Here is a 12,816-nt window from a genome sequence, read left to right on the forward strand (position 1 = left end):
TATGCAAGTTTCAATCCTTCCTGGACAGAAGCCAAAAATCTGAAAGAACACAGGATTTTGGGTATGCAGTGAAAATCTCAAATTTGAGATTAAAAAACACTGCGAGACTCTTACTCTTGAGAACCCAAAATAAGATCAATTCACTAATGGTGAAGGATACATTCTTTACAAACACAATTAGCACAAGCTTGGCTACAATCATTAGACTTAACTAATGAGGTGTTTGTCTTCAACCTTGAACGCCTTCTTCACTTGAACAATTTGCAAGTATTGCTCTTCTTGCTTCACAACTTCTCTACTGATCTCGAGAGAATGAACAAAAATACTTAGACACAGAACAAGTGTTTTGGGACTTCTATGAAACTCAATCTAAGCAAGCAAGACTTACAACAATTCTTGCGTCTAAAGTCATACACCAAATGAATGCATGTTTTCTGAATATAAGGAGGAAAAACGAAATCCTCAACAATCATGATTTGACCCTAATTAGACTCATATTAGAAAAATATCTTTTAATAAAAGATATTCCAATTAAAAACAACAAATCCTAAATCACCTAGGACTGATCTTAACAGATAGAAAATATCTTTATAGAATAATAATTTGAAACCCTAAAGATACTTTCCGAAAACAAGTTCCCTAAAACGTAGAGCTGACTAAGACTGACTTGGCCTGACTCAGGGATTGCAACACATATTGCAATCCCATGCTTATGCATGAGATGCATTTACCTGAAATTCTCCAAGACCAGTTTGTAGGCTTCTTCAATGCTCTGTATGGGAATGCCAATACAACATGTACAAATCTTGTACCTACACTTATTCCAAATATTAGGAGGTCAAGTTTTAATAAAGGAGAAAAATAAGAGTACCGTACCCAAGGGATTGAGTAACTCCACCCTAAGCTATATTACCACGAAAACAAAACCAAAAAAACACATGCAAGTCTACCTTTTTACAAATTAATGGTCTAGGCCCTTTGGAAGCTAACACCATCCAAATGATGATATTAACAATGATCGTAGTGGGTCAAATTTGTGTTAATTAATTTATAACTAGATTAAGGTAAAGTGCTAAAAAGTAAACTAAACTAACACTACTACAAAAAATGCATCACACAACGGTGGTTAACCGTTGTCCCAAGAGGAAAGTTCTATCTCGGTGTTGTGTGATCACAAGACTCAGACAAATGTGAATCACCGTTGTGTGTCGATCATAGGGTTGACGGCAAAGTTAGAACCGTTGTACCAATCCTATGCATGCCAATGCCAAAAGTTGGATATGTCAGGCATGTGTCTCATGTATTTGTTGTTTCAATGGCTGCTCACACAACAAACTTAAGATACAAGATGATGTTGGTTACATGATTAGACAATAGAAATATTCTAAACTGTTGTTGGATGATCTTTACCACTACAGATATTTTTAAATAATTGTAGTGTAATAGTTGTAATCATATTTGTGAGCAACCAATGACTGTTGTGTGTGGGTGATTAAGGTTAAATTTTGCAGCAGTTGTACAACAGATTATTTCTATATCATTGTGTGATTCAACAATTGGACAACTAATTTCTGTTTTTTATGTTGTGTGAGTTCAAATCTGACAACAAAGTCTTTTAGCAACTGTTCAGTGATTTATAAGTGGATTGTTGTGTGATTCAGAACATACACGTACTCATACAACGTAATTTACGAACTGTTGTTTGTTCATTATCAATTATTTTCCTAAAATATTTGCACAAAAATAATGCTCAATTTGAAGTTCTATAATGCTCCATATATATTTGCATAGAAACAATGCTCCACTCCAATATATTTGTCAATTAGCATACATTCCAGTTTTCAAACCATAAAACCAACCAAAAAAGCATTCTAGCTGCACCATTTCAAACCATCTTGTGCACTATATATATATTCTAATTTGCATCACCTCCAAGCTTGTTGTGAAGCTTCACAAGTAGCACATACTACAACAGAAGAGCATGATATAGTGCCTGCAACAGAAACATTAAGAAATCGAATCTTAATATTAAAGACTAATCAGATCTTATCAAGAAATCAGGACAGAAACATTAAGAAATCAAATCTTAATAATCACCTGAATATATGTAGGAGCTGTTGTAGTTCAGAATCCCAGGGAAGAGTGCTTGCTTTGTGACAAGTTCAGCTACAAACATACTATTAAAACCAATGTAGCAATTGCATAATACAAATATTAAAGACTAAACATTTGCGCTTGAAATATAGATCTCTACTGAATATTAAGATTAAACATTAGTGCTGCGCTATTATGCATGAGATAACCACAGAGAAATAAGCAAAGGTTCAATGCTAATACAAAAATCATTTTCTAAGTGGTAGAAGCCATTAGTTTGGCTTTAAATCCCCATCTGCTGCATTTCTGCAACTCTATATATATAGGTGATAGGAGCATTTTTATGCGACATTTTAATAATTATTTCCTCATATTTTTCTTAGTTATTTCCTTTACTTAATCATTTTTAATTTAGGTTCTATTTTCTAGGTATATTAGAATAAATAACAAGGAAATGAGCTGAAATGAAGAAATGGAGCTTTCCTGGTCCAACTAGGAATCCCAATCAACGTAGGAATCCTGATGAGGCTAGGAAACCTGAAGGAATTAGGAGACCACAGGGCTTGAAGATGACGTTGGAGATATTTTGGGAGAATAAACACCATGCCAAAATCCTTATCAGACGACAGACAGAAACTGTTGTCTAATTTGGAGTGCCACCGTTGTAGAGCGAGCCGTTGTCTGTTGAAAATTCAAACAACGGTGGAACACAGTTGTCTGATAAACAAACAGGCAACGGGTATGTATTATAACTGTTGTGTGATGGCTCGACAGATGGCTCGGCATATGCCATGCGCAGCTGCGCAGCAGTTGAAGCGCTGCCTTCAGACAACAGTGCTTGGTTTCAAGCTGTTGTATGTTAAGCATATCAGACAACATACTTTTATTTTTTGTGTTGTCTGATTGATCCTCAAACTTCAGTGCTTAGACTATATCTGTTGTATGATCAACATTTGGGACAACGGAGTTCAATTGCAACTGTTGTCTGATTTAGTTTTTGGACAACAAAGTTCAATTGCTTCTGTTGTGTGAGTATAAATTAGAAGAGACTGATTTGTTAAAAATTGATGTGTGATGTGAACGATTGCAGTGTGTTTGTCCCAATTTTGGCCATTCAGACAACGGGCAGTTGTCATTATATCTCTATTCTGTTGTCTGATTATTTGAACATCCCATTCCTGAATTAAATTGTACATTCATTTGGTCCATTTACCAAATGAACAGTAGTTCATCAAATATAAACATTGCAAACCATCAAATATAAACTTTGCAATCACTAATCATTGAAGCCAACATTTCAAATAAGAAAAGCATTCTAGTGCATGCCCATCTACTTGGGACATCAAAAAGCTTATACATATATATGTATTGTTCCAAAACATGCCACATGGTGCATGATAATGTACCAGCAGAGAAGCACAAAAAAGATGCTTTCCATATCAAAATTGTACCAGCAACAAGCGCGCTACTTCAAGGCTCATGCACATATGTGTTGACAACAAACTTCCCCCACTCATTTCGCACTTGATCAATATCCGCCTAGGTTGGCTGCTGCCTCTCCTCTCCCACTGAAATTGATTTAATATATCAAAGGGTTTACTTAATCATTTTGATGAATGAGGCATGAACATAATAACAAAGTTATGAGAAATTGAGTCAAGTGACTATATTTTCTCTGCCAAATTTTCATACCAAACTAACTAACTGCCAGATTTTTGTCCCTGAACATGAGAAGCGAAGGCATGCCACTGAGAATCATATGAATGGTTAAATAAAATTACCATGCTTAGGACTCAAAAACTTACAGTTAACACAAAAGATCCCTATATAAATTAAAATCACTGAACTAGATACGGAGTCAACATTAGTAGTTTTGAACATAAAATTTTGAACAAAGCATGTTACATGTATCCCATAAAAGCTAAGTCAACCAACAATATATTCTGACAAGGAAATTTACAGATCCAGTTCCTCTTTTACTAAGAAGAAACCCCATGCTATTAGTTATTTCAAAGTAGCAAATAGTAATGGCAGTACACACCTGATTTTGCTCAAAAAAGTTTGTTATGACATTATGCTCCCCAAGCAGAACTTCACCTGCTATTGGCTTTTGTAAACCCATCATTAGTTTCAGCAAAGTACTCTTGCTACATCCATTTGGGCCAATAATGGCCAGTTTCTCTCCTCTTTCAATTGTGAGATTTGCTCTGCTAAACAACACCTGGTAGACCACAGATATGGTTGCAATTAATACACATAATTTGCAGATGAATAGATCTTTTTAAGGTGAAAAAAAAAATGGCTTGTAGCACTTTTACTTGTGAACAAAATATGTAAACCCACCTTACCTGCAAATGGAGCAAATCTCCCACTTCTTCCCCATTCAGGAAACCTGATCCTGATCTGTTTCTTCTTGAACGGCCTTTCAACAAGATCCTCTTCCTGAAGTTTCTCCAACTTCTGTTCTTGCAAAGAAAAAAATAAAAAAAGTTAGATAAAGAATTAGAGGTGGCCAGTTAGATGATCTATGTAAATACTTGGTGAATAGATAATCAATCTTATTAATGCATACAGATGATCTATGTAATGCATACAAACATTACAAGGTATACATTAGAAAATGAACTGCAACTTCAGCTCATGATAAAAGAATAATCCTTGACCCAACAAAACACACCTGAAGTTCAACAAAACAGTAACGATATCCTATAGCATTGACATCGATTTTCTTCAAGACCCACTTTTAGAATCCCTTGTAGATTTCGACCAAGATTGGTTAGTATTAGAACTTGGATTCCTCCCTGCAACTCAAAAACCAAAATCAGCTTCAGAACAACAACAAAAAATCAAAACTTTATCTCAATCTAAAACCTCAAATTGAAATCAATGTTTACCCAGTTCTATAAACATTCTTTAAGTTGTTTATTTATCCTAGGAAACCAAATAGAGACGTAGCAGAAATTAATGATGAATTATAGGAATAAGGAAGAGACCTCGACAAACAGACCAACTCGAGCAGAGGAGCAGAGGATTTGGACGATGATCTTCTTCTGCTGCTGTTCCTAGTAACCTCCTTGTTGTTGTGGTTATTGTTGCTGCTGGGTCTTCTCCTCCACCTCTTCTTCTTCCAGATTTATAGATCAATGTACCCGAGAAACCCCCTCCCTTTTTCCTCCTCATTCAATGTATCCTTTTGGAAATCCCTCTATGAAAACTATCTTCATCATCTCGAAGGTTTCTCTTCCTAGAACGAGCTCCCCCCATGGTGAAAATCTGGTAATCAATGACTCAATATATACCTAGAAACTGCGGCAGAACAATACTCTATCCATTCAATTACCAAACTTGAAAATACACAAGTAGAGAGTACAGAAAATAAGTAAGTATCCAGTACAATCAATTCACCCAAAACTCTATTATAATCATATTCATTATGATTAGCACTACAGATTGAAAATATGAATTGGTATTGACAGTCAGTGTCAATCCTTCATAATCCGAATTTCCTTTAAGCAACGTCATATATTCCTACCATTTAAAAAATCAACCAGGAATAATGAAAATAAGAACCGCAAGCAAACATTAATTCTATGAATCAGTCGAGCATAAAAATCATTAAGCACCTATTTACTGAGTTACTAACTAGCTATTCTTTTCTTTTTTTTTAATCGATACTCGTTTGCTAGCGGTCACGAGAATCTAGCTCTGAACTTCATCCTCACAATCAGATCCACCTCTTACCTTGCATGGAGTGAAGAAACAACCAGAACATTGTAAGCGGTCAAACAAATATAGCATACAAGCAAAATGGGCCTTTTAGTTTTCATGTTGACGAAGTACGTAGACACTGGATTGAAAGTAATATCAACTGTTATCCAATATCTAGGGTGTGAAATCAGTGTTCATTTAAATAAATTTAATATAAATTACAGAAACACACACACACATGCACATCCAGTGTTCATTTAAATGAATTTAATATAAATTACAGAAAAACGTGCGCGCGCGCACATATGTGTGTGCTTGTGTAGAGCAACATAATGTTCATACAGAACTGCAAGACAAGGTATGGCAGGCACAATTGAATCAATGATATTTTGTATAAAACAAACCTGTTGCCCAAATTCAAGTTCTCTGACAGACTGAATTAATGAAGAAAACCAGAACACATCAGAATAAGAGTTCCCATTGTTGTCATTGTAATGTTCGTACAAAACAAGAAAGTTTATGTGTCATGTTCTTTGCTAGCGTCTATATAGAACAAATGTTAGAAAACAAGCATAACGTAATTATTGAAGCTTACTGAGCACCACAAGAGCAACTAAGAATCAACTTAATCAACTTGCAAACAAGATTTGAATATATGAACATACCGCAATCACTTGACACTTGACAAGAAGACTTGTATATAATTGGAATAACTCAGATACATCACTTACTATAAGTGAACACAAGTAGAGTAGAGAAGGAGAACCAGAATACCGTCCCAATTTGTTCCGCTGTTGTGCCTTGGAAGTTTTCATTAGTAGGATGCTCAATTATCCATATGTGTACCTTGAGATAAATCTGGTAAACAAGATCATTATAAGTCCCTGCAGAGTTTCCATTGGCATCCTCAAATGGAATAAACTCGTCCTGCACTTCATACGGCAAAGATCCAATTGCAGCTTTAAATACATCTATAGAAAATCCAATGACATGAGTTGTATTGGTTTCAAGATCATGCTCGACATGAACAAGTTCCTTGAACCCGAATCTCACTGGAAGACCAATTCTTATAAAGGGATTAGAATCATTACCAATAATTCCCCTTATTGGTCATTTAGCAACTTTAGCATCGATTGATCCTTGGTATGAAATTAAGAGAACTAGAATATGGGGAATATTCTGACATTACAAGAGATACAATGATTAGGGGAAGGGATGCGATATTTCGGTTTGAAAAAGTAGATCTGTAATATATTTATTGAATAAATCGAGCCAGGCTTGCTACTAACATGTTCACAGATTTAAACCCTAGAAGTACGAAATTGAAGTTAAAACAAGATTAGAAGATAAACCTAGTTGAAATCCTTCTCAGAGGTAGAACACGAGAATGCCCAGGGGTAGAGAGAGAGTTCTGACAATGAAAGTTGCAGAGAAGTACGTGACTCATCCTTACCAAAGAAGTGTTAATCGAAGATGACGAAGAGAAAATGACTGCCAAAACAGAGATCCATGAAGGTTATCGCTATGGGTTCTCAGTGATAGTTGCTGCGGCGGCGAGTCTGCGAGGGAGAGAGATGAAAGCTGGGAGGAGAGGGCATGAGGGTTAAGTCAAAGTTTCGTAGGGCATTGAATAGAAATGACCCACCCGGTTTTTAGATAAATGAAATTTAGAATCCTTGGGTGTCCTTGATAAGAACGGATAGGAACGCTTCCCATACAATAAGGAAAAAGAAGGGAGAGGATCCTCTCCCGAAAAAGAAAGGGGGGGAAGTTCAATTGTAGGCCAAAAATATTAGCGGGCTGTCAAAGCCCGGCATTTTTTTTTTCAATTTTGTATTCACGAATCACACAACGCAAAAATAAGTTGTTGTTGTCTGATAATGACATAATGTACATATTAAATTTGAGTTAAGGGAGTAAGGAGGGAAAATTCCCACCTATGTGCAATCAAAGTATCAGTTTTGGCACTAGGTACAAACATTTCTCATTCAGACAACACAAATTACGTATTTGTGTTGTATGAGCTTACAGTCATCACACATATGTCGATCAAAATTTGTAGGCTTTGGGAGAATAAGTGATATTTGGGGGCAAATCCAAACTTTCTCAAATTATCTTCCTTGATCACACAACACAAAAGTAAAAAACTGTTGTATGATATTTTATAAGCTACACTCAAACAACAGATATAACTATTCTGTTGTACAATGTAGTATAAATTTGAAGCCAAATTTGAGCAAGCTAGGAGGGAAATCTGCCGCACTTTTTTTTTTCATTCACACAACAGACCATTCTTGTGAGTGTTGTGCAATGACCTTCTAGCTAAAAATTTCTGAATTTCAACAGCCTTATACGACGTAAGTTCTTTAAACGTGTTGTCTGAAGCCATTTTCATCAACACACAACGGAATTTTTTTTTTCGTTGTGTGAAAAGCGTAGTCTGATAAGGATTTTCCCATAGTGAAATCTTTAATTGCCGTGAATTATCAAGAGAAGATTATGGAAACAACGTGAAAATCAAGGGAGAGTCATAAGAAGATTACGTTGGAGATATTATTGAGGAATTAAATCTGATTTTTCCATAGGAAATTATGGAGTTAATGTCAAAAATCAAGAGAGGATCAAGGATAATGATGCCATGGAGAGATTTAAGGGAGAAAAGGTCCAAAACAAGTCTAGATTCATTCCTATTTTGATTCAAGATTATTTTGGCCGAAAATTGTGAATAAAATTAGATTAAAACATAGGAAAATCAGCAACAAAATATTAGGGATTGATTTTGGAGCTTTTTAATTGGTTGGATGACACAACAGAGCTGACGTGGCACTACGTGATTGGTCGAAGCTGTGTGGCATAATCAGATTAATTCCTTGGGAAATTAAAGGAAGGATCATGAAGCTTGGTCATCCCCCTATATAAACCCCCTATGCTTGACGTTTAAAACACACACTTTCATTCAAAAAAATCCTCCATAACGTCATAAGCTCTCTCTCTCTCTCTCTCCATTCTCTAGTTGCAAAGTTATGTGTTTTCAAGCAAGGAGAGGAAGAAGAGGAAGGAGTCGTGAAGATCATATCCTCCATCATCCACCTTGAAGACTTGCTTCCAAGATTCAAGATCCAACCATCAAGCTCTCCATCTTCATCTCCACTCACGGTGTAATTCATTCTTTTTCCTTGTAATCTTTTTATTTCCTTATTTGATTTCGTAGGAATTTGTTTCTAGTTAACAATAACGTTTAGGGCAAAGTTTAAAGCCCAATTTCTATGTTTAAATAGAGTTTTCACATTCTATGATTGTGATTCTAAGTTGCTTATGTGAGTTTGTTCGATTGAATTTGCTTGACAGAAAACTTTTATATGTTTATCTTATTTGGGTCGACACACTACTAGAATTTTGCTTTTAGACATCACGACAATTACATCAGTGAGGAATTCACGCAATGTAAAAAATATCATTAACATCGATTCCTCAAATTCCGATTTATATACATATAATTGACATCGTTTATTACTGTTGACCGATGTCTATATTTTGATTCAAAAATTTACAAATACGCGGAAAAACTAAGTTAAAAACTTTTGGGAATGCGGGGAGCAAAATTTTCATTCCCCACACACTTTGTTATTTTTCCTACTTTTACCTCACTCACTTTCATCGTTCTCTCTCTCACTCTTGCCCGAAACCCTAGCCCTCCCCTCCTTCCTCTCCATCCCTCTTTCCACGGCCACCATCGCCTTCCTCTCCGCTCACTCCCTCTACTATCTCTCTCTCTCCTAACCACCTCCACCACCTCGCCGACGCTATCACCTGTACCTCGCCGGCGCTATCACATGTACCCGCAAGCTCTCTCTCTCTCTCTCGCTCTCTCTAAGATCTCGAAAGATTTCAATCTGGCAACGCATCCTCTACAACAGATTTTAATTTGAGAGAGAGAGAGAGAGAAAATGAGTAGCAAAATGCTTCCCAATCCCATTGCTACTACTGCTGCGAATGCCAAGACCACTCCTCCTCACGGCGTCGAGTTCATTAAGGGCGTCAATGGCCTCGACAAGGTCGTCCTCCGTGATCCGTGCGGCAGTGTCGCCGAGGTACTCTTCCACTAAACGCCGTCGTATTCTCTTCCACTTTGAGGTTTCTCATTTTGTGTGATTGGTTCGAGATCTGATGCTTTCTTTGATTCCGTTTTTGCTGAGATTTTTGGATTGCCTTTGTCTTTTGATTGGCTGGTTTTGGTTGATTTTTTTTTTTTGTGTGTGTTAGATCTGTTTAGCTCAGGTTCTTGATTCTGAAATCGTGAGGAATTTGATGTGTAGGTTTTCTTTGATTGTAACCCTAACTTCAATTCTGAAATTGTTCTTAATCCTTTACAAAAAGAAAGATTCTAAGGCCACAATAGCTGTATTGTTCATATTTCATATGGTAACTCTGTGATTCTTGAGCTTTCGCCCTTGTAGTAATGCATGATAGAGGAAATCAAGAGTGAGGTTATGACTTAAGCCTTTGAGTTTATGCCTTTATGAGGAAAAATCAAGAGTGTGGTCAGGCCTTTTTGACATCATGTACAAGAGGGGAAAAATCAAGAATGAGGGATTCCATTGCGAGGGATATAATTACACCTTTCTTTTGAGCCCCATCCATTTTGACAATGCTTGGTAGAGGAAAATTCAAGATTAATTCATTTTGACACCCGTACATGTACACCTGTGATTCTTGAGCTTTAACCATAGTAATCGGAGATAGAAATGCATGCTATGCTCATGCAAATGCAATTTATCAGGATTTTCATCAACCACAGTTGCATTTTACAAAACCAAAATTTGCTACCGTAGTTGCATTTTTCTTGCGTTCCCTGTCTAAGAATATATAATGTGAATCTGTTAGTTGATTCTGATAATTGTGATAGTTTAGTAAGCATGCCATTTACTTCTTGTGATGTATCCCATGATGCTTCATTCCTCTTTCATTAGTGAATTGTGCATTCTTTTGATGCCTATTTAGTAACTCAATTGGTTTACTTTTTTTGACTTGTGAATTTGGACTCAACTACTCGAAATATGGGTTGTGTTCCAGTTTTCAATATTCACAAATTTGGTATTGTATTAATATTAAAATCAAACACTAATACATCTACTATATTGGATCCTCGATGGGTTACTCCGCATTGTTACATTGAAGCAATGCCTTTTGAATTGATTCTGTGAAACTTTGTTAGAGTCAGACAACCAAACCTTAGCGCATAAGGCCTGTGTTTAACAGTCTCAACCGTATCTTTTGTGCTTAGTACAAATGCTGTGTGGAACAGCTGGCATTGTTGTGTCAGCAAATCAGTAGTGGTGAGTAGTAGGACAAGCATCATTTGACATTTATAAGGGATAGTTCTTTATGGTCTCAAATACCTGTAACACGCTCCTATTTGGGCATGTCTGAATAAATATATCATATTACCTAAATATTACTTGGGTGAAACTGTGGTAGTAGTGCTATATGCATGGTTGAGTGAGTGAAAGTTTATGTTCCTGTAATATAAACATTTGAGAAGGATATCAGTGTACACCTTCATTTTCAGCATGTAATCAAACTGAGAATGTGAAAATGGCTTTGTGGTACTGCATTACATAGAGTAAGCAGTGCTGGCATTCCACATAACAGTTTGTCATCCATAATCATTCATATCTACTTTGTTTGCTGCTATAAACTTAGGTGGGTTCTAACATTTGGTCAGCTGCATTACTTGATCTTCTGCACATTGGGATTTATCTTGTCAGTGATTACAGTTTCATAAAAGTCTGCATATTGAAATGCATAAAAGCCAAAAAAAAGCCATTTGCAGCCATTGTTGGTGGTTCGAAGGTCTCATCCAAGATTGGAGTGATCGAGTCACTGTTAGAGAAGGTTGATTACTTAATTCTTGGTGGAGGAATGATCTTCATATTTTACAAGGCACAGGGTATCTCAGTGGGTTCATCTCTGGTGGAAAAGGATAAGCTAGAACTCGCTACATCACTCATTGCAAAGGCCAAGGCAAAGGGAGTGTCTCTTTTGCTACCCATTGATGTCATAATTGCAGACAAATTTGCTCTTGATGCAAACAACAAGGTTTGTTTTCTTTAGCTAACATTTTACAATTCTGTGCTTTTGATTTGCTCACCTACCATTTAATGCTCTATACCTTGTTGGAAACTAGCTGATTTTAGTTGATTGCATCTAATATTGAGTTTAAATTTAAAAATACACAGTGACAATAGTATTTTGCTATTCTTTTATCAACTTCAGTAGCACTTCATGAGAGAGTAATGAGCAACTGGTTTGGTCCTTGCAGATTGTTCCAGCTTCAAGCATCCCTGATGGGTGGATGGGATTGGATATTGGACCAGACTCTATTAAGACATTCAATGATGCACTTGATACCACTCAAACCATCATTTGGAACGGACCAATGGGAGTGTTTGAGTTTGACAAGTTTGCAGTAGGAACAGAGGTAAGCAGTTGGCATTCATTTCTGTACATAAACATGTTCACTACTTATATAGGTTCTTAGTAATGCCTATTGTCTGGATAGGGCTGACCTGATCAATCTCTTTCTCTACAGACAAGATAGAACTTTAACGTACTTATTTTTATGAAACCAAAGTCTGGGCTGCCAAGTTTCCTGATTAACTTTAGTTTTTTCCTGTTATGTCCAAATTAACATTACCCAAATTATGTCCAAATTAACATTACCCAAGTTACAGGTCTGTTGCAGGAATTTCTGAAAACAGTATCACTGTCATGTTCTTTCTGTTTCTTTTAGTATCTTTTTATGTACAATCTTGCTTCAAGAAACCAGCACTTTAAAAGTAGGCATTCCCACCCTTCATATGAAACCAGCCTGCCTCCATTTGGAGTTCGTATGAAAGATTTATATCACGAGAAATTTGGCTTTGTGCATGAGCATTTCTGCTGCACAGTTTTACTTTACAAATCAGATCTCAAATAACCATTTCTTGATGTTCAATGTGTGCTATAATCCAG

At 36.4% G+C, this 12,816-nt stretch overlaps 1 protein-coding gene and 1 long non-coding RNA gene across 2 annotated transcripts; one reads left to right on the forward strand and one right to left on the reverse strand.

Annotated features, from left to right (window-relative positions):
* Positions 1-4,447: 4,447 nt before the first annotated feature.
* On the reverse strand, positions 4,448-5,203 carry LOC121049955. Its single transcript, XR_005801653.1, has 3 exons — positions 5,088-5,203; positions 4,772-4,895; positions 4,448-4,554 (listed from the first exon to the last, which is right to left on the reverse strand). It is a non-coding gene; the product is annotated as an uncharacterized LOC121049955 (long non-coding RNA).
* Positions 5,204-9,761: 4,558 nt separating this feature from the next.
* Positions 9,762-12,501, forward strand: LOC112172751 (phosphoglycerate kinase, chloroplastic). The gene is made up of 3 exons (XM_024310221.2): positions 9,762-9,893; positions 11,506-11,901; positions 12,125-12,501. Exons 1-3 carry the CDS (start codon positions 9,762-9,764, stop codon positions 12,341-12,343), a joined length of 747 nt encoding a protein of 248 aa, XP_024165989.2. The 3' UTR covers positions 12,344-12,501.
* Positions 12,502-12,816: the final 315 nt, after the last annotated feature.

This window comes from Rosa chinensis, chromosome 6 (assembly GCF_002994745.2).
Source record: "Rosa chinensis cultivar Old Blush chromosome 6, RchiOBHm-V2, whole genome shotgun sequence".
In the NCBI taxonomy this organism is placed as follows: Eukaryota; Viridiplantae; Streptophyta; class Magnoliopsida; order Rosales; family Rosaceae; genus Rosa; species Rosa chinensis.